This window comes from Gymnoscopelus braueri (genome assembly GCF_963280865.1).
Source record: "Gymnoscopelus braueri genome assembly, chromosome: 11".
Taxonomy (NCBI): domain Eukaryota; kingdom Metazoa; phylum Chordata; class Actinopteri; order Myctophiformes; family Myctophidae; genus Gymnoscopelus; species Gymnoscopelus braueri.
In genome coordinates this window covers 23,771,308-23,793,077 of record NC_137613.1, presented here as the reverse complement: position 1 = coordinate 23,793,077, position 21,770 = coordinate 23,771,308, and the positions used below count along the sequence as shown (strand labels likewise).

General features: G+C 41.0%; 1 protein-coding gene across 1 annotated transcript in view; it reads right to left on the bottom strand.

Annotated features, from left to right (window-relative positions):
- LOC308095539 (complement C3-like) overlaps positions 1-17,531 on the bottom strand; it is a 40,722-nt gene extending 23,191 nt beyond the window's left edge. The window contains exons 1-12 of the mRNA XM_080442594.1: positions 17,426-17,531; positions 16,295-16,487; positions 15,518-15,638; positions 14,676-14,752; positions 14,014-14,080; positions 13,792-13,892; positions 11,801-11,921; positions 11,584-11,699; positions 9,338-9,484; positions 4,839-5,030; positions 3,216-3,371; positions 2,938-3,067 (exon numbers count right to left, since the gene is read on the bottom strand). Of these exons, the coding sequence (XP_080298720.1) occupies positions 2,938-3,067; positions 3,216-3,371; positions 4,839-5,030; positions 9,338-9,484; positions 11,584-11,699; positions 11,801-11,921; positions 13,792-13,892; positions 14,014-14,080; positions 14,676-14,752; positions 15,518-15,638; positions 16,295-16,487; positions 17,426-17,514 (1,510 nt within the window). The 5' untranslated portion in view covers positions 17,515-17,531. The remainder of the gene's footprint in view (positions 1-2,937; positions 3,068-3,215; positions 3,372-4,838; positions 5,031-9,337; positions 9,485-11,583; positions 11,700-11,800; positions 11,922-13,791; positions 13,893-14,013; positions 14,081-14,675; positions 14,753-15,517; positions 15,639-16,294; positions 16,488-17,425) is intronic.
- Between the last annotated feature and the right edge of the window lie 4,239 nt (positions 17,532-21,770).

Genomic DNA, 21,770 nt, shown 5'->3' with positions numbered 1-21,770 from the left:
TTAATAGATAAATATAGAACATTAATGTGAATTATTAATACTGGAAGGAATATTAGCTTTGTGGGGTTATCTTATTAATTATATCTTAATTCAATATTAATTAGGTATTATAAAGTATTATTCAAATTGATTAATATAGTATTATATATGGATATTGAAAAAATTGTTGTGATCACGTTTGTCTTGTTTTTCTCTGTTGTGTTAATTTTCTCTTTTGTTTGTTTTCTCGTTTGTTTCTTTGTTTGTTTTTTCTTGTTTTTTTTCCTTTACGTATTTTTTTGTGTGTGAAAAGGATAGGCAAAGTAAGCCATTGGCTTAAGCCTACACCTTTTTGGTCTAAAGTAAACCATATAATATGATATGATGAATATATTGAATTTTCCTGTCATGACCAAAATAAATTACTACAACTACTACTATTACAACGCAACGCGTTGTAAGCTTGTAGATAGCCTATTTTTGGTTATTACAGTAGTTAATTAGAAGTGGTAAACTAGCAATACAATACGTGTTCAATCTTCCAGAAAACCCTAATGATCTTGGATATTTCTAAAAATAAAAGGTTAAAAAAACAATCTGCAAACTGGTTGGCTGTATGGCTACCAAAACATTATAATTGTACACATCGCTAGTGTGTGGGGGGCTCTTTTCACACAGTTTCACAAATATCAGATTAGGACTTGGCCATACAAACATTTTCAGTCGTGAGATTTTATTTTGCTTTAACCCATGAATATACTGATTAGTTTACTCTTCTCTAGAGTTGTCAGTCTTACCTAGGGTAATCCTTGCATGCGTTGTGGCTCGTTTCCTCCTGGCGCTGACGGGGCACTTTGGATCTGAATATACCAACATACCCTGACTGTTACACAGAATTCATTAATTTATTCAACCTTTATTTAAAATTCTCTGAGAGATCACTGAGGCAGACCCTCAATTACAATGATGCCGAGATTACACATATAAATAACATAAGACCAACAAAGAAAGATGTTGACAACAATCAGTTAAAACAGTTGCATTTTGACAGCAATCAGTAAAAGAGTAAAACAGTTGCATACAGGTTATGAACGATTATTAAGTAAATTTCCTAAAATGGCTAATAGATGCTTGGGTATTTAGTTTAAGATCTTGTTGCAAGAGGTTCCAAGAACCAGGTGCACCAATGCCGAAAGCAGTCTTTCCCAATTCAGATTTGGTAAATGGAACCAGAAGGACTAGCCATTCACTAGGGCGAGTTAGAATGTGACTAGGTTTCTGACGTAACATGGCTGAAATATATAGTGGTAATTTTCCAACCAGGGCTTTATAAATGAAGAGGTGCCAATGATCATTGTGTCTCTGAGTTAGAGAAGACCAGCACACCTTATCATACAGGACACAGTGATGAGTATTGTAGTTGTCACCAGTATTAAACCTCAGAGCTGAGTGGTAAACTGAGTCCAGTTACTCGTGTCCTCTGTCTCCAGGATGTCTCTCCACAGGCTTAGGCAAATTTGGGGTCTCACCATTGTTTTCAATTGGGTCCATCTGACTTATTCATTTAGAGGTTTGCTGAACTGTTTTGTGAGGACCCCAAGTTGCCTGTATTCTCCACCACTTAAAGAAAGTCTGTCCATGCAGGAGTTTAGTTCAGTGACAGTGAAGTAAGAGGATTAAGAGACATTGTATTGGCCTGGGCCGTAGCGTGACGGTCCAGGCACCCTAGGCTGCAATGCTAGCCTGACAGCGTGTCGCGGGTTCGACTCCCGTTCCCGACGACCTTTGCTGCGCGTCACCCCCCCATCTCTGTCCCCATTTCCTGTCAGCCTACTCTCTAAAAAAATAAAGACATAAAAAGCCCCCCAAAAAAATCGAAAAAAGAGACATTGTATTGAAGCGGCAGATCTAATGACTGGGCCTGGAGCTTTAAAAAAAAAAATCGTCATCCATCATCGCATTTAATGTAGACCGTATTAATCCCACAGGGAAAATTCAGTTATAGCTTCACCCAGCTGATGACTGCTCAGGACAGGTGGTCATATTGAGTGCTCAGGGGGAGCAGTTAGGTGTCTTGCTCATGACATGGACACCTCAACACATGTCGAGGAATGGAACCTGGGAGCTTCTGTTTCCAAGTGGCCTCTCTGCCTATTCACCTATGGCCACCCAATAACCCAGTCTGCCCTGAGCCATGGCTCTGAGACTGCCATTTGTACGCCGCCCAGGGAGCAGCTGAGGTTAGGTGTCTTCAAGACATATACTGGGTGAGCCGAGGTTCAAACCGGTGACATTACAATTCCCAATAGGCCTTTCTATCCACAGAGCGATACTGCCACCCAAATCTAGACAATCTATGCCGGCACAGAGTGCAGAATGCAGGGTGCAATTGCATCAGGGGTGTGACCATCTTCAATTGTACTAGTTGGACAGCTGTTTTCTGGTGCAAAGTGCAGCACTATAGGTGCAACGAGGTTGTATTACGTTTATGAATTAGTCATGGGTGTGATTTGGACATAACATAAATTAAACCAATCAGAGTGTGCTTCGGAGGCACATTGCTATTTAAATGACTGATTGGAGGAGACTCAAACCATCTTCTGCTGAGGACAAGTGAAAGTGTGAAACCATCTAGCAGTACAAAAAATGTGAGGCTTGAAATATCCGTTCACCGCTACTGGGACGCATCTGAAAAGCGTCTGGTGGAATCACAAGCATTGAGTGGATGTGGTCAGGTGCGGCTGCATGCGTCACAGCAAGAACGGGACGCTACTGCACCCGGGGGTATCCAGGCGTGAATTGAAGTTTTCATGAATCGTCTAGAGTGGGGAAAGCTGTCAATCTGGGTGGGCCTGTGCCCATCCAGGTCCACCCTTGGCTGAAGGTGACAGTATGGCAGTGAGCTGCCATTATACACAGAACTCAATGAAAGAAGATTGAGAAGTGACGTGTCATTACCTGTTCTCAAAGGAGTTTCAAAGGCGGTGTTGGTGACAAACATCAGCCCAGCATCATAGAACATCCCTATACTGTCCCTTCCCCCACCTGGTGTACAGCCGGTATCATGCTTCTCCACCATGTCCCACACCTCACACAAACAAACAAACACACAGTTTTATTCCCATATGGACCTATATACAGTATATCTACACCATATTATATATATTATACACAATCTTCTAGACGGCTCAGTCCCTACAGTGCCAACTCTCCAATTCACTGAATGGACCACGTACCTTTCTCTGGGTGAGACGATGTTTGTTGTTGAGGACATAGACACCTTTATCCACAGCTACCAGTCCCACCATGGCTCCTGGGTCTCCTGTTACCTTCAGTCTCAGTTTGTCTCCTGGTTTATAAATGGTATCTCCTGTGGCTGATTCTAGCTTCAACTAAAATGAGAAGGAGTAGTAGAGAGACCTTTATTGATCCTGTGGGATTATTTTTGGGCGGTGAAACCGCCCCTATAAGTGAGATTTGGAAAAATGTACATTTTCCTGCGCTGTGATCTGGGCCCAGGAAATTTGTACAATTATCCTGCGCTGTGATTGGCCAATCACAGTCTATTCAGGACTGTGATTGGCCAGTGTCACATGACACATGTGCATAGCCCTATATAAGAGACCATAACTTGAAAAAAACCAAAAATTTGTTTTTTTCAAGTTATGGTTTCGTCCATCATAAAGAGTGTTTCAATAAATGTATTTATCTTTTGTACATGATTGGTTGACTCCATTCAGTATTGTGATTAGCTAGCAAGACACCGCCCACTTCACACAGGGTGTGATTTTTTTAATATGGCAGTGGTTTTAATACGTTTTATAAAATGAAGTTTGGTTAATGTGTGTAATGTGTATATTATATTTACTTATTTGGCTTATTCATTGTATAATTAATTCTTAAATCTTTAGTATGTCCACTTAGGTAGGTGTGGGACGCCTTCATGATCTATTCTCGTGTTTTGGCTCCCATAGTAAAAGCTTGCTGGCTGGGAGCTCCCGGTGTTGATGGCAGACTTAAGGTCATTACACACCGGCGATTATGCGAATATACGCAAAATTCGGACTCGTTCCGAATAATTAAAAGACGCTTTTTCGCTTCGCTTTTTCGCTCCATGGAAGCTTGCATTGACTTTATAAGGTTTTTAAAAAATACGTATTATTCGCCCCCGGTGTGTAAGGAGCTTCATTCTCCTGGCCGCTATCTTCTCACTCACCCTCGGTAGCCCTACAGATGCTTGTTGGTAACGTCTTCATCCTGGTTGATGTTTAGTACTTCACATAGAATTTTAGTTTAGCACCGATCCAGGGACTTCTGTAGGGCAGGTTTCAGGGTCCAGCATCCACAGCCGTATACAGTAGGAGAATGGACTATAGGCCTACAGTCGCTGACAAGAAACTGAGCTTGATATAGTTCAAGTCCAGCGCTTCCTCATCTATTGGCACATATTTTAGAACCTCCCCACAGCTCTTATCACACTTTGTGTTAGCCTTGGCCCTCCAGTACTCATCCAGGGTGAACGGTCCATCGGGTATGGGTAGGTTGTGGGAGACAGGAGCTATTGGGTGAACCTCCCGCATGTTTATGACAACAGTCATATACATTCATAAAGCTTCCTTCATATTGATGCCAGATGTCATGCCATGGTTATAAGAGTGTCATGTCAGCCTTATGCACACACCTTCAAGTAATGTGTTAGATTTGTTTTCTGATCTGATGATTTTAATGAAGAGCAAATGTTCACAAGTCTACATCTCTAACCTCAATTTTCTTGCCATAGCACTCCAGTTGAGAGTCGAGCTCTATACTACAGATTGTGTCTTTGTGTTTGTATGTGTGTGTCTGTGTGTGTGTCTCACCGAGCCCATGCAGGTATACTTGGCTTCCACCAGGACAGAGTCTGACACCACTTCAGTGGCACTGACGTGGTAATAGACTATGACGCGGAACGAGGGCAGCATCTCCTTGGTAACAGTCAGTAGCTCTTTCATCATTGTCTGTCCTTGTCTCTTTACTCGACCTGCCTTCACTATCTGACCTCCACTCAGGATCTGAAAACATTCATGAATTTGTACATCAAGGGCCAATTATTACAAAAGCAGTATACATTAAGCAATATGGTTTATATTGGACGATGTAACCCCCGATGTAAACTCACTAGTAAGTTGAACGTGCACATGACATGTGGATTTGTATACTTTTTATGGGCAACAATGATTAAGAAGGTTTACACAATTCAATGGTGATTTAAACACAGATTGTGTGGAATGTGCCTGTCGATTAAACATAAAGTACCCACTGTATGCAGTCTATCAGCAACACCCAACTCCTTGCATGTGCACTAGGGCTGCACAATATTAATGGAGCTGTATTCGTTTGCGTGATAAATTATCATAATATATAACCACTATAATGGAGGACAACCTCAATCTCATTTGGTATTGATGATTAGCAGTGAGGCCAATCATGGCAGTTCCACTCCCGCTACAGTATGTAGGAGTGCAGGCCTATAGTATCAAAAAGATGCAAACTGCTCGCTGGATAGACTAATAGAGACTATACTTTTCATTCATTTAACTTTAATTTAACCCAGGTGGTCTCATTGAGATTTTAAAAAAAAATCACAAAGTTACAGACATGGACAAAGTTACAGTTAAAATGTTTGTAATAGATCATAAATTAACAAATAATTACAATGAATATTCCCACTGGTGACAAAATAGAAGGTTAATTCCCCTCAGTTTTTTTGCCTGAAACTCGCTGAGCACATTTATGCTCCTTGGAGGATATCCCTATACTGATTTTGACGACCCCATGACATTTCCTCTAGCGCCACCCTTAGGAACAAAACACCACAAGATATCTCACAAAATAATGGCCAGATTGGCATGAAACTTACTTAACAAGAATGTATACCCCATTGTGACCCCATGGCCTTTCCTAAAGTGCCATCAATAGGCCTAACATTCCACTTGTGCACAAGGTATCTCAAAATGTAATGGGCCCATTTCCATGAAACCATCTGAGCACAATTATGTTATATCAGGAGCTGCAGTGGAAACAGATGGTTCCCGGTTCTATCACGGCTCTCCCTGAGTTAGTTAGCCGCTTTTCCATCACAGCTTAAGCACGACACTGTCCAGTACAGTCCAGAACCGCACCGCACCGCTTCAAAATGTCTTGCGTTTCCATTGCACAAAAGTCCCCACTCGCAAAATCCCCACCCTCCCCTCCCCTCCCGAAGGAAATCAACGCCCCTTTCTTTAACACACCAACTTAGCCTCAGGCTACAGGGTTAGCCTAAATGGTAGCGTGCTTCCATTGAGCTAGTTTGGCTCTTAAGTTATTATTTGGCCATGTTCACCCTGACTTTAATCTTCGCTATTGTTGGGAAGACCTGTGTGGTGTCTAAACACGTTGCCATCACTTATATAAAAAACATTATTAGCGTGTATCGCCGCACATTCATTGTTGCCAGGCTTAGCAGAAAAAAATAAGCAATCAGGTCTTGGAAAACAATCCCAAAAGAAGCGACTATCTATGGCTATTTGAAAATAGCAGATCTACAAACTCACAACGCGTAGCGATGCGACGCATTGTGAGTGTGTGCATCTGCTATTTAAAAAAAATATATACATATATAATGTTGACAAATACATATTAATTTGGGGGTCCTTGACATGAAAATGTTTAAGAACCACTGGTTTCAACAACATATGGAAACAAGCCCCAAATAATCAACTACATTTTAGAAACAAGCAGTGGTGGAAAAAGTACTCAAATGTTTTACTTAAGTAAAAGTATCAATACTGCAATGTAGAAGCATCTACAAGAGAAAGTCTGGAATTACTTGAGTAAAAGTACAAAAACTATTGGTATCAAAATGTACTTAAGGTACCAAAAGTAAGTACTAAAATGTTTGAAAATAGCAGATCTACAATGATGCGATGCGTTGTGAGCTTGTAGATCGGCTATTTTCAAATAGCCTAGGTATAAAATAGGGCTTAAGTGGTTAATGTATGTTTTATAATGTAATCATTTATATCTGAAAAGTAACTAGTAACTAGTAACTAATACGTTTTCAGATAATTGTAGTGGAGTAAAAGTACTACCAATATTTACAAGCAACTTTACAGAAACATAAGCCCAATGTCGCTTATAATAAGTGGACATGGCAACACTGCTACCGTAGTGTTTACATTTTACAGAGACCTGAGTGGACAGACACAGCTGTGAGCCGACCAATCAGTAGCAGTCACAGCTTTAGCCCCGCTTAGCCCAGCTCAGACCTACCCAAGACTGGGTACTTTTTAGGCACCAGTTTAGTACCACTTACACACCACTCTACCCACTTCATTGTAGTGGAAACCGTTGCTGTGGTGGGCGGTGTGGGGTGGGGCTAGGTAAGTCCATGTATATGGAAAGCCGCCAACTGTCCTTGAGCAAGACACTGAACCCCTAGCTGCTCCCAATGAGCTGGTTGGTTCTTTGCATGGTTTCCACTGCCGTCTGTGTGTGAATGACCTTGCAGGATTATGCAAAGGCTAAAATGTAACTTAGAAAGCATGTTATGTAGACAGATGCCAGGTCATTGCTCGCCTGGCATCCTATAGTGTGTATAGTTTCAATGTAGGCTGATGATACTGTAGGTTCTTGCTTTACGTATGTATTAGTTATTATTAGATTATTGGTTTACTTATGTATTATTTTATTATTAGATTACTATTTTTATGCATTTGATGTATTATGTGTATTATGATGTATCATGATGTTTTATCTTGTGTCCTTGCTTACTGTAAATCGCTCTGGATTAAGAGCATCTGCTAAATGCCTAAACTGTAAACTGTAAACTGTAAACTGAATGTGTGAATCTATATTGTAGTGTTTTGGATAAAAGCGCTAATGCACCATTTACCATAATCTTTAGAAGATGAACCCTAACTATTGGAGCGATGACTTACTGTAAACTCTAAGTCCATCCTCACACCAAAATATAAACTTTTCACACAGTATAATAATAGGCATATGCCAGGATGAACCCTATTGATTTTGTGACCCCACCCCTTTTCCTCTAGTGCCACCCTTTGGCCAAATGACAAGGAACAGCACAGTCTATAAGCTATGTTTATATGCTAACAGGGCTTTTAGACTCTCAGTCTTGTTTAAAGAGCTGGTGCCATGTTTTTGCACTTTTTCTGTTGTTCATGTGTCTATGAGGTTGATAGAACTTCATTAAGCCTCCCGGTGGTGGTTTTATGGTGTTTTATGTCTTCTCTGACTATTTGGAGTTTCTTCCTGGAGACTGAAACCTTGAGGGTCAAACGTGCCAATAGAAAAACAGCGCTTTAGTGACATGGTAAAAACATACCCTCCCCCTCATTATCATAACACAACAGGTGTAGGCATGAGGAGGAGGAGGGACTAAGACAGGTGGGTGGTGCTAAGGTGGTGGAGGAGGTGCTAAGGTGAGAACCAGGTATACTTAATGAACTGGAGGCGTGTCCACATAAAAACATAATTTTAACAATTTCTGTAAATTTTTTGAAAAAAATCTTCCTCCTAGTATAACCATAATACCTGATGATTATGTTTTAGGGGGGGGGATCACTGAAAATCACGGCACCCCGTCTTTAAAAGAGCATGTATCACAGAGAAATAATCTAAGATTCAAAGCTTTGTAATAAAATGACACAATGACACAAATAATTAACAATTATGTTAACCTTTATAATAACATAATGTATGTAACATTAGGCTATGCTTATGTAAATATAGATTAATGATGTTGGCTCAGTATTTAGGGGAAATTAAAACTCACCAGATATGTGATTTCATGGTTTTGAAATCCCATCCTGACAAAGTTAATGGTGACTTGCATGTTATTTCCATCTGTTGCCACACCTGCAACGATAGCAAGTTAAGAAATTAATTAGGCAGAAATTAATTAGGCAACCTTACAGTATGTAGTTCTAATACCATCAAAACTACAGAAATTACATTTTTTTCACCATGTAATACATACAGTAGACCATACTGTAGACCAAATTCATCTCTGCTGTAAAGTCTTTACCTATGTGGAGGTCGTGGTTGGAACTGGCTTTGTATGGATGGACTGTTATGGCAGCTGATGCTTGACTGCCATCTGTTGTATTTGCCTGGACACACACACACACACACACACACACACACACACACACACACACACACACACACACACACACACACACACACACACACACACACACACACACACACACACACACACACACACACACACACACACACACACACACACACACACGAGTTACATGTAAAGTAAAACACACCAACACATGCCTGCATAATTCCAGTGACTTACAGTGATTTGCAGGCCTGAGGTCGTTGCAGGTGAGTTGACGGGGACCCTGACAATTCCGTCATCATCTGTTCTGCCTTCCAAATTTCCTGGATTCACCATCACTGGTACACCAGAAGCTGGAGTATGATCGGGGTTTGTAACATGAACCTAACAGAAAAGAGTATACAGTTTACAGTATCACACTATTCTGATATTGATACATTTTATGACAATCTCGAAGTGCCTTTGCCACAATGGCAATGGATTGAGTCACAGGTAAAATTCCAATACGATAAATAAAATCATTAGAACGGAGATGACTGAACTTATCACAGCTATGATTGAAGCATGTTTTATTCATTTCATGTTCATGCTTAGATTGATTGAGTTAAAGTTTTGATTATTTGATTATTATTATTGTCCTCAAAGTGCAAATATTTTTTTTTATAGTAGTTTTTATTTTATTTTACCTTTTGTGTCAAGACAAGAGACAATACAGTGTAAAACAGACGATACCAAAAACATAACACCACCAAAACAGACAAAACAAAACAATAATATTAATGATAATAATAATAATAATAATAATAAAGATGAAACCAATAACAACACATCGCAAGGTTTTACGGAAGCAGTTGCTTTTCTAACACTTTCTAGAGTCTTGTCCTCACATCAGTCCACCTGAGAATATGTAAGGAGTCCATATTTTATCATAACTGTACAACTTTCCCTTAATTCTGTAATGCAAGTAATCTAGAGGTATATTACTAGATATTTCTGCGGTCCTCTGGGCCAGTGTTGGGGGGGAAGGGGCCTTCCAATTTACAGCAATATTTCTTTTGGAAGCGATGAATGCAAGGTTGCACAATTTTCTTTTACCGATCAAGACATGATTACATAAAGGAACATAATATATCCTCTCAAAACGGTACAAGTCTATGGCAGGACCATAACATATGTAAGGAAGACCCCTTTTTTTCCTTACATCTCCAACACAAAAAGGAAATTTCTCGTTGCATAGCGTTCAATTTCACTGGAGTATAACCCATACTGCTCCCTTGGGAGCAGTATGGGTTGGCGCCCCAGCCTGTGTCTTCCGTGAGGAAGAAGCCCAACAAACCCACTGTGAGGCCTTTAAGGAGGGCCTTTCAGGCAAGCCGCAAGTGGAGCTTGCAGTACCACCACGGCCCAAGACACCATCACGCCGGAGTGAAATGTTTGGAGCAGGGGAGTCTGGTGCAACGCTCAGGTCCTGGACCTGGTGAGACGAAGGAGGGGCCCGGACAGGAGGCCATCCAAAGAGCCTAGTCCCTTCACGTGCCAGAGCCTCCCCCAGTCCCGGCAGAGTAGTTCCGAAGAAGCGGACTGAGGGCCCCTGTCTTTCCCTAAGAGGAATGACCGTGGGTAGCTACTGGGACGTAAGTCGGGGCTTGATCAACCCCGGCTGGGTCACCTGGGCAAGGGTGTATGTTGCGAGACCCGAAACACCCGTCGAGCCCAGGCTACAGCACTGGTGATACGTCCCAGGTGCATCCATGTGATGTTTTTATTTATATGTAAGACCTTAAATTGCAAAAGTTTATGTCTCCAATTATATGATTCAGAATGTATGCTTGACCATATCTTTACCTACTCCTCATCATCGATGTCTTCTTTAAAATCGGTTTCCCATTTCGCTTTTGTAGACAAAGTATTAACTGGAAAAGCCTCTAACAGTTTTTTCCAAATGAGTATAGGGTGATAGAGGTCTTTTCCAGTTTAGAAACTTATGAACAGAATCCCATATTTTTACAGAATGGAGTATACACGGATTATTTGTTTCATTCCACAGTACAAGGCGTCGTTTAAATCCAACGGTAACATCGTAATTTTCTATTCTGGCCCATGCGCATGGTTCACTAAACCACTGTCTTAATGACTTTAATTGTGCTGCCCAATAATACAATTTCATATTTGGAACCCCGAGCCCACCCAACTCCAATGGGAGATACAATACATTTAAGCGAACTCTCTAGTTACCACTCCAAATAAAAGAAGCATTGGGAAGCATATGGGAAGTATTTGAAATAAATATAATAATAGTCTAGATAAGACATACATTTTTAGAACATTTACACTGCCTAAAATAGATATTGGAATTGTTTGCCATCGTTTCAGATCTTCCTCTATGAGTTCAATATTGGGATATCATTTATATAGAAAGATTATTAAAGATTGCATGGCTGGCAATTTATCTGAAACAGATTCATTATCCCAGGAAGACATACCTTAACATCAAGGGGCATTCCTGGCTTGTAGTACTTTGATGTCTTCTTGAAATTGATGGTGTAAGGAGATGTGACAATGACGATACCTCTCACCTCTGCCTCCACCAGTTCACTACCTGAGAGTGAATACTGGTGTCATTCTCACAAATATACACATTCACACAAATATAAACATATAAACTGTACACATGCAGGTACAGTCACACAGCCTTCTTACCACTTTGTGTCAGCACACTGACAGTTGCATAGATGGTGCTCTGCACCAGTTCAAGGATGTCAGGGAATATCTGGTTGATGTGCTTCCTTTCCAGGATGGCCTTTCCTTCGCCGTTTCTGACCTGAAAACATAAACCACAAAGGCTCAGACCATGCACAGACAATGGGCTCCTTGTCAAATCACACTCCAAGTCTTGTCTTGCATGTGTCTCCTGTCTCCCTACACTGTCCTATCTAAGAAATAAAGCATAACTACAAAGGTATCTCGGCCAGGCCAGGTGGACTATCCAGCTGTGCATGTCGTGGGCTGCAGCCGCCAAGACCCAAGGAAGCTGCAGGGTTAAATAGCGTTTGTAGAGCCCCTATTGTCAGCTGACTGACTCACTACAGTATATCAGTCAGCGCAACACATTCAGCTGACTGTCCCACCCCCTTGGGCTATGAGATTGAACTCATAGATTGACAGAAAATGGGGAGAAATTCGGGGAGTGTCACGCAGCAAAGGTATCATGCCTATATACAGTATGATGTGGTATTTGCCTTAACCACTCGGCCATCGGCACTCCCTGCGATTCCAACTTTAACAACAACTGCAACAAGGCGTGTGAGGGCCATGTACCAAGTAGCCTACCGCACCCAGGGGACACATGCACAAATCGGTGTTGTTCATCATGCATTTGACGGGGCCCTGGGGCCCCTTCTGTTGTGTCTGACATCAGTGCATGGTGAAAATCTCCACAATTTCTGTTGTGTCTGACATCAGTGCGTGTTGGAAATCAAATCTCCATATATGTGCATTTTGTTTATATTGTGTCTGACCTCAGTGCATGTTAATCTCCATTATGTGGATTTGATGGGGATATATGTGCATTTGACTCCATATGTGCATTTGACCCAAGTCAGTGCTGACTGTTTCTGTTGTGTCAGACATTACTGCTGATGGGGCGCTTGGTGGTCCAGTATGCAATTTTAATATAGGATTTGTTTGATTATAAGTTAAGTGTTCTCATATACACAAACTTTAACCACTTAAAGGAAAAGACCGGACTAAAGCCTTTTTTTCCTACTTATATTGATCCAAAATGCCATGAGGTCTATTTGCAGAATTCAAAAAATCAAAAAAGAATCACTTTTGACCGTGACAAATAGCATAAGTAGCGATATGCTTATGGGCTCCACTCTATGCTATGGGGGCTGCTGGGGAAACTGGGTGGCAGGGGCAATTCTGCAAATAGACCCCACAGCCAGTCATTTGGGATCAATATAAGTAGGATAAATAGGCTATAATGTCATTTTAGTCAGAAATTGTCCTTTAAGCCCTATTGAGAAACTTTCCAAAATAGCTGTTCACAAAGCGTCACATTGCGACACGTGATTTTGTAGATCTGTTATTTTGGACCATTTTAGAAACTTTTTTCGCCTCTAATGACACATCCAAAATAAGGATGCCAGATTGAAAGTGGTTAAGAAAATATAATATACGTTTTTCATTTTCATTAGAAGATGTTTTCACAAAATATGGATTAAAACATTGGTAATTGGAAATCTTGGACTCTCCAAAATCGGGATCAGTACCATCAGTCAGGCTCTAGAAAAGCCAGATACAGACAGACCAAACTAAACCTCACCTGTACTCTCTGGAGAGAGCCAGTGAAGCTTGTCTTTTTATCCTGATGAAAGACTCCAAAAACTATATAGGCATTTCCATTCACTTCCTCACCATACAGATACCTAAAAGCACAGGTACAAAACACTGTTATTGCAACAAAAATATGGAGCAGACACAAACAAAAATTGTCCAAAAAAGAATAAAGAAACACTAACTGCTGAATTTATGCATCATCATACAGTGGTACAGTGAACAGTGAAAGTAAGTATTTTTCATGCAACACCATCGAAGAATGAATCCGGTGAAAAGCATAACTGTAAGCCCCTCCATGCACACACCCCCCACTATCTTCCTTTACTTGCACAACTTCAAGCATACTGTACATGATCAACGTACTTAGCTTCAATTGTGACTTCAAAAGTTTCGCTGTCCACTTTGAAGAAAGTTTTCTCGGGTTTCAATTTAACCTCAAAACTAGGCAGCACTGTTGGACAGGGGTGAAAATTAAATCATCACTTCCATGAGAAGTATGGTCTACGTTTTACATTATAAATGCATATGAAGTTGATAGTTTACTTAAAACATAATAATAATGGTTGGCTCACCGTATTCTTTGATCTCAAATTCAGCGGAGAACCTCTGCTGTGTGTTGCTGGGAATGAAGGCCACTACCTTCCACATCCCGATACTACGCACACACACACCCCAAAAAAAATATTTGACCAAAATAATTCAAATACTATGGCAGTTAGTTGACAAATCTCAGTGATCCCTTCATTTCCAACAACAGGAAGAGACAGACAGGCAGACAGACAGATAGACAGATAGACAGATAGACAGATAGACAGGTAGACAGATAGACAGATACTTTATTATTTTGATGGAGACAAAGAAAACACACCTGGTAATATGAGGAATGTTATAGGCTCCAGAAACGATCCCTGAGTCCAGGAGAACAGTGCCAATTTGAAAAATGATACCATCTGGGGTCTGAGAAACAGCAAATAAATAATAATATGAATAAGGAACTGACTTGTGAGAAACTGTAGCTGTTGGATTAAAGTGGTTGTCTAATGTCTACTGTCTGTGTAATTCCATGCTGGACACTTGGTTCTTCACATAGGAGAAAGTCATACATATTCAAACAATATCTATCCATCTATCCGTCCATCTGTTCTATTCTGTCTGTCCGTCTATCTGTCCATCTACATGTCTGTGCGTCTGTTCATTTGTTCGTCAGCCTGTTAATTGATATCATGTAATGTACCTCTATTTCAATGGTAGCTTTAGAACCCTTCTTAATTGGCTCCATGCCAGGGTTCACAGCAAACATCCTGTAATGAACTGAAAGAAAGAAATTGAAATGTACTGTACGACGAGAGACACACGTTGAAATATACCGTATGATGATACAGTGAGGACATTGTACAAAAAACATTATAGATTCAAGAGGGTTTAATTATCACTCTTATAGAGGTAAAAGCAGCTCAATTGTTTTTTTAAATATTAAAAGATAATAAGAAAATTAAAGTTACAATCAAGTTGGCAATAGTACGAATAGTTAAGAAAGACAGTTAAGAGTAAATAACTCAAGCAGCATTGGGGAGTGTGTATAATAAGGAGGGAGAATATTTTACTGTGTGTGTGTGTGTGTGTGTGTGTGTGTGTGTGTGTACAGTATAATTATGTTACAGTTCATGTGGGGAAACCAGTACATGTGGGAGAAGCAGAACGAGGGGAGCCTGTTTTTCCAACACGGGAAAACAGGCCCTCGGTCACTCGAGGGAAACAAAACTAAATACGTCCTCGGGGCCAGAGTGGCAATTAGCAGTGATTTGCGGACCCATTTGGCCCGTACTGTAGTAAAATTAATCATGTGATGATTGAATATTCAATTATACATTTCATGCTCATAATAGAGACTTAGTAATTGTTATGGAACTTTCGATATACATGTGTTAAATAAAACATGTCTGAAAACCCCTCTACCTTCTAACACTTACAATTAAACACTGTTAATTTAACATTGAGGATTCCACAGTGTACAATGTAACATTTGCAAACTGTGTTCCAGAGGCCTTTTTTGAGTGTGCCATGCGCTGGATTCACCTTTACTGCTGGGGGTGTAGATGGTCTTGTCTGTTTGGATGAAGATGTAACCAGACTGGAAGGAGACCATGACCAACTTCTCCAGCAATCGACCCGGGAACTGGGCTTGGAGGTACACATACTGTGTCACGTTGAGATAATTTCTTAAAAGATCATCTGGAATCTAAAACCAGTAAAGGGAGAATGCATTTACTTTCTTTAGAATATTTGTTAATTTTAGTAGAGTATTATGTGCTTTTCAGCACCAACAGCTGAGGCTAAGGTCATGCACAGTAATGTCTCCAGAGCTACCCAATACTGACAAGCAAAACTAAACTACTTCTTGAGAAGCATGGCCAGGGTAATTGAATGAATAATATCATGTTTATATATACAATAATACATTGTTTATATTAGAAGGATGTTGCTTTTCAGATTATCTATTGTTTTAAAAGTGTCAGTTGTGCTGAATAGAGTGGCAACTTATTTAGACAAGGTAATGCTGTAACACAAATATGGACGGGTATCTACAGTTTTTTTTTGTCAAGACTATGAGCTACACTCACTCTTTTGCCTATGAACAGAAACATTCCGAATGAATGATTTTTCTTTGCGACACTTTTACAATGCCTGTGAATTGTGTTCAGAGAGAGAGAGAGAGAGAGAGAGAGAGAGAGAGAGAGAGAGAGAGAGAGAGAGAGAGAGAGAGAGAAGAAGACTATTGAAGAGATGGTTGTTGGTGAATGTTCTAGTATCTAGCAAGCCTGTGGTGTGGATTCCATTTCTATTTCAACTTACCGTAATTTGTGCCAGTGCCTGATAGTTGTTTTGACTCTCAAGTGTCACGTCGGTTTGTGCCAGAATTTTGTTTCTGGTTGGATGGTACATCACCTTTATGTTGACATTGATGATTCCATTGCAATCTTGACACTCTACAAAAACGTTCTCTGGTGTTTTTACACGGAAAATGTTAGGAGCAGCCAACACCTGGCTGAGAACGGTCAAGAAAGAGAGGGAAGGAAAGAGTGAGAATTGAGGTGAGGTAAGCAAGGTACATCACCTCCCAAACATCTCCAAATTACATCTCATCCAACAAAATGTCCTACGTACGACGTAGGGGTAGGGCCAATCGGTTTGGCCGATACATTGGCCAATTTGTCCAGTTCTGAAACATCAGTATCAGCAATTATGCAGCCAATGTGTCCCTATTTTTAACCTTTAAATAACTGATCTACAACACGTCGCATCAAAATGTTTTAAACAAGGTTTAAGTCGTAATTAATTAACAAAGTTCATTATCATGTGTATTTCTTTGTAACTTCTTTGCGTGTTCATTGTCTAATGAAGTTAAATGTTATTTTCATAAATTGAAGTTTGTTAAAGATAATAATAATAAAGAATTGTCTATCAAAAAGTTATTTATATTTATCTGTATTTGTTTGCTTATAACACATATATACACAAGCCTTTAGTATATTGTAAATCCACCATGGCTTCAACAACGTTCCCTACTGAATAATGCTGGGTGTTTATGGATGTGGTTACCAAAGGTGCACAGCATACCGGTCCTTGCGACCGCACTAGCCGCACACTCATAGCTGAGATAATAATAATGAATAATGATCTATCAAAAAGTTATTTATGTTTATTTGTATTTGTTTGCTTATAAGTCAATCAAATCAAGTTTTTCAAGTAAATTTAAATATTTGGCATCAATAATCAGTAGTCTAGTCAGTAGACTCTCCACAAAGCATCTGACCAAAAATCTGGCATCAGTCGGAAAGCCCATAACTGTTACTTTTCAGAATTCCAATTCAAAAATAGAAAAAATTGCAGATCTACAAGATCCGCTATTGTAGATCGGCAATTTAAATCGGATTATGTAATTATCCAATGAGGCAATGCATGAGATAAAGCTCTCCTACTCACAGCGGACTGAGCGGAGCTCCATCAGCCAGTGAACTGAGAGAAGAAAAGGCCAGAGAGGCCATGCTCAGCCACAGTAGTGTCCCGTCCATACTGCCACCTGATCCTGTGTCTGATGACAGTGTTGTCTCTCCTGTAGCGCCCCAGATAACCTGCCTTTATCCTTCTCCCTCACCCCCTTCCTCATGGTCAACTCCACTCCCCCTGTTCCTGTCTCCAATCCTCACTCACTCATCCACCCCCTCCCCCAACCAAAGTTAACCTTAATCCATTACACTGGACAGTGGAATACAGAGTGAACACTAACCTTTACTAACCAGGCAAGTCATTAAGAACAAATAATTATTTACAGTGGTGGCCTGGCAAATGGCCAGGTAGAGGGGTAGGGGCTAAATCTAGCGTCTTTAATGTGGATATGTTTTTATCGTTTAGCACCAACAGTAGCCTGTACTGCACTGTAAGGTAGCAATTACGACATGAACAAAACTTAGTTTGCTTAGTAATCCAGAATGTTGTTTACAGTCAGCAAACATAATGTTTAATCTAGCAAAAGGCCTTACTTGTCTAATCATTAAACCCAATTTGGGGTCAACAGATTGTATGATTTGTATTTGTAAAACAGAATAGTGCCATTCTATCAACTAAATTATGTTTTTCTTGTTCTTCCTAGCAGTATTTTTCAGAAGTCCATGCCACAATCACACAATATTAAAATTCACAAGTAAAACAAACTGAGCGAGTTTTTAAAATAACTATTCTATCAATGATTTAATTGGTTATCTAGGAAGGTCTTTTTCAAACCACTCTTAGATTCAACTACGGGAGGTAAGGGGTGGTTAGAATTTTGTAATAAAGTGTAGGGCTGGAGATAAGGATACTGCTGTACGTTTTATATCCCTGTCTCCCTCACAGTGCTTCCTTCAGCTAGAGCCTGTTAACCACTTGAGCCCTATTTCAATCTCCATTGTACGATGGTGTTGCACGGTGAAACACGCTTGCAATGTGTTGTGAGCTTGTAGATCTGCTTTCCCTATTTATGAAAATGAAACCCAAAAATAAAAAACCAAAATAGGGACGCCAGGTTGAAAGTGGTTAAAATCAAGTGTTGTGACACTAATTAGTGAGTGAAATGTAGGCTATTTACAGATGTCATTGTTTTCTTTGTTTGTTTTTAACACAAATTGAACTGTTTCCTCTCCCCAGTACCTCAGTCATCCAATCCATCAGGTTTCAACATTATTTAGTCCCTGCCAAGGACTGCCAAAGCAGGGAGCCACAGTAATAAAAACAAATATTTCCACATAGAAAAAAACACAAGGTATAGCTACAAAAGAAAAATGAACCAAGAATTCTGAAAAACTCAGGGTGAAAAAGAAAAAATCAGGGTGAGATATACTGTACAGGTTTCAAAAGGTCACACAAACCAGGGGCAAATCTAGATTTTTTTCCAGATCTAGGATCAGATCTTTAGGGGGGCTCGCCACAATTAATTCCGTTACAACATAAATTATTACAGCATACATTAATACATGCATATCTCCTGAGCCCCTATTAAGGAGAGTTAGAAAACGAAAGTGTCCGAAAACAAACCGAGCTGTTGGGAAATGTTTAGAGACAAACATACACCACGTTGTTTCCAGTCAGCAAACATAGCCTTGAAACTAGAAAAATATATTTTGTCTAATTATTGACAACATCAATCCTAGTGACCCTAGACTGGGGCTTCTATCCTCATGTGCATCAACCCCTACAAACCATTCATTGTGGACGCTGATGCCAGACAGTGACAGGGGCGCTGTGCTGCCCCAAGAGGGGGAAACAGAATGATGGTAGCTCCCTACTACATCTGCTCCCTCAATGAGCGCAATTATTGTGTGACTCAACCAGAGCTGTTGCCTGTGCTTTGGGCCTGCAAAGAAATGTATGCATGGGGCGCCCGCTAGCGGAGTAGTTAGGGTGTACTGTATAACACATTTATTTATTTATCAGGGACAGTGCACATTACTCAACATGTCAGTTTTTCACATCCACGTAAATGAGCCAGCTAACTCTGATGCCTGACAGTGGGTACCATTTGCTGCAAGTCACTCCACAACACTCTTGTTGTTTCCTGTCAATAGCCACTGTACCTATTTATGGGCAGAAAAGCCTGAAAAAATTACTTCAAACAAGCAGAAAAGGAAAACAACTTGTCCCTCACCTGTATGGAAGGAGGTCCCTGATCCGGACCAACCATGTATCTATGACCTGACTCCTCAAACCTGGCTGGTGGCTCTAGATACTAAAAAGGAAACATTTCAAAACACTGTCGCGGTACGTCCTGTTACCACGGCAGAGAAGCTGGTCGCCGAGGTGTTCTGTTCAGTGCACTTGAGGAGCTAACACAGCCTCCAGGGGTGCAACTTTGAGGCCCAGGTGTTCCAGGGCAGGAGGATAGCTGTCAGTTGCTCAGAGTGACGAGGACCACCACTCTCCTGCACCAGAGGTTCTCAAAGGGGAGTTCAGGGACGCCCAGGGGTCCTTGAGGGGTTTCCAGTGGGTCCCCAGCAAAATGAGTTAATACAGTAACATCAAAATCAGTTTAACCACTTTGACACAATTTAATATTTTGCCTATTCGGAAGTAGCCAATCTACAAGTGAGTTTATAGATTGGCTATTCTCTCTCTCTTTCTCTTTCCCCCTCTATATATATGTAATTATTTGTGGGGGGGGGGGGGGGTATCAACACAATCTTCTCTGATGGGGTCCCTGGCACAACACCATTTGAAATGAGGGTCGGTGGCCAAATACATATCAATTAATCCCATCCCAGCAGCTCTCATGTTTGGAAGAGAGCTATATGGACCCAGGCAGTGGACCTAGTGATTGGGCCACTGCCTGACACTATGGGGGAAGCCGGGATGGATTACTTTGCGCAGCTGCGAGAGAGACTGAGAGACACATGAACTAGAGTCCTGCAGGCCCGCCAGAGCCCGCCCACGGCCCGGCCCGCCAAAACGGGCCGGGCTTGGGCTGATTCTGTATTTGACACACGGGCCCAGGGCCGGGCTCGGGCTGAATACCACGGGCCAGGCCCGGGCTCGGACTGATTCTGTATTTGACAAACGGGCCCAGGGCCGGGCTCGGGCTCACAGAACATTTTGCGCAGATAATTGATCATTGAAGCCCGGCCCGGCCCGCCAAAACGGGCCGGGCTTGGGCTGATTCTGTATTTGACACACGGGCCCAGGGCCGGGCTCGGGCTGAATACCACGGGCCAGGGCCGGGCTCGGACTGTAAAATTGCGCCACCTATCGGGCCAGGGGCCGGGCCGGGCTGAATACCATGGGCCAGGGCCGGGCTTGGGCCCACATTCTCGGCCCGTGCAGGGCTCTAACATGAACTGACCCGGGAAGCTCATGCAAAAGCGTGACAGTGGTGGTGACATTGGTGGTGACCCAAATGCAGAAAATCTGTGAGATATACTGTACTGGTTTCAAAGGTCACACAAACCAGGGGCAAATCTAGGATCAGACCTTTAGGGGGGCTCCTAAGCCACTGGATAACAATTAACTTACATTACAACATTAATTATTAGAGCATACATTAATACATACATATCTCCTGAGCCCCTATTAAGGAGAGTTAGGGAAAAAAAGTGTCCGAAAACATAACTGAGTTGTTGGGAAATGTTTAGAGACAGAACTATTTGGACATGAACAACACTTTGTTTGCTAAGTAATCCTGAATAATACATGGAGAGAAAATAAAAGGGGCTTTTCATTATTAGTATCAAAACTAAACTAAGCAACTAACCAAACATACACCATGTTGTTTCCAGTTAGCAAACATAGCCTTTAATCTAGCAAAAGATATGTTGTCTAATTATTGACTACATCAATCCTAGTGACCCTAGACTGGGGCTTCTATCCTCACGTGCATCAACCCCTACTAACCAGCTCGATTCCCAGGCTCGATTCCCAGGCCACCGAGACCATTTGCTACATGTCATTCCACAACACTCTTGTTGTTTCCTGTCAATATCCACTGTACTAATGGGCAAAAACGCCTGAAAGAATTACTTCAAACAAGAAGAAAAGGAAAAGAACTTGGCCCTCACCTGTATGGAAGGAGGTTCCTGTTCCGGACCAACCTTTTGGATACCATCTCTCTTGATAGAGTAGACCTCTCCCTGTGGTGGTCAGTGGAAATCAGCAGAATAGACTTTTAGTTATTCTGAAACCTTACATAAGATCAATGAAGCGCTGTTTTTCTATTAAATCGAAATCACATTTTAATAAAATAAAACTATTGCAAAACCTCTTTAAGGCAGGAATGAAAAAATAACAAAAAAACACTCTTGAGTGT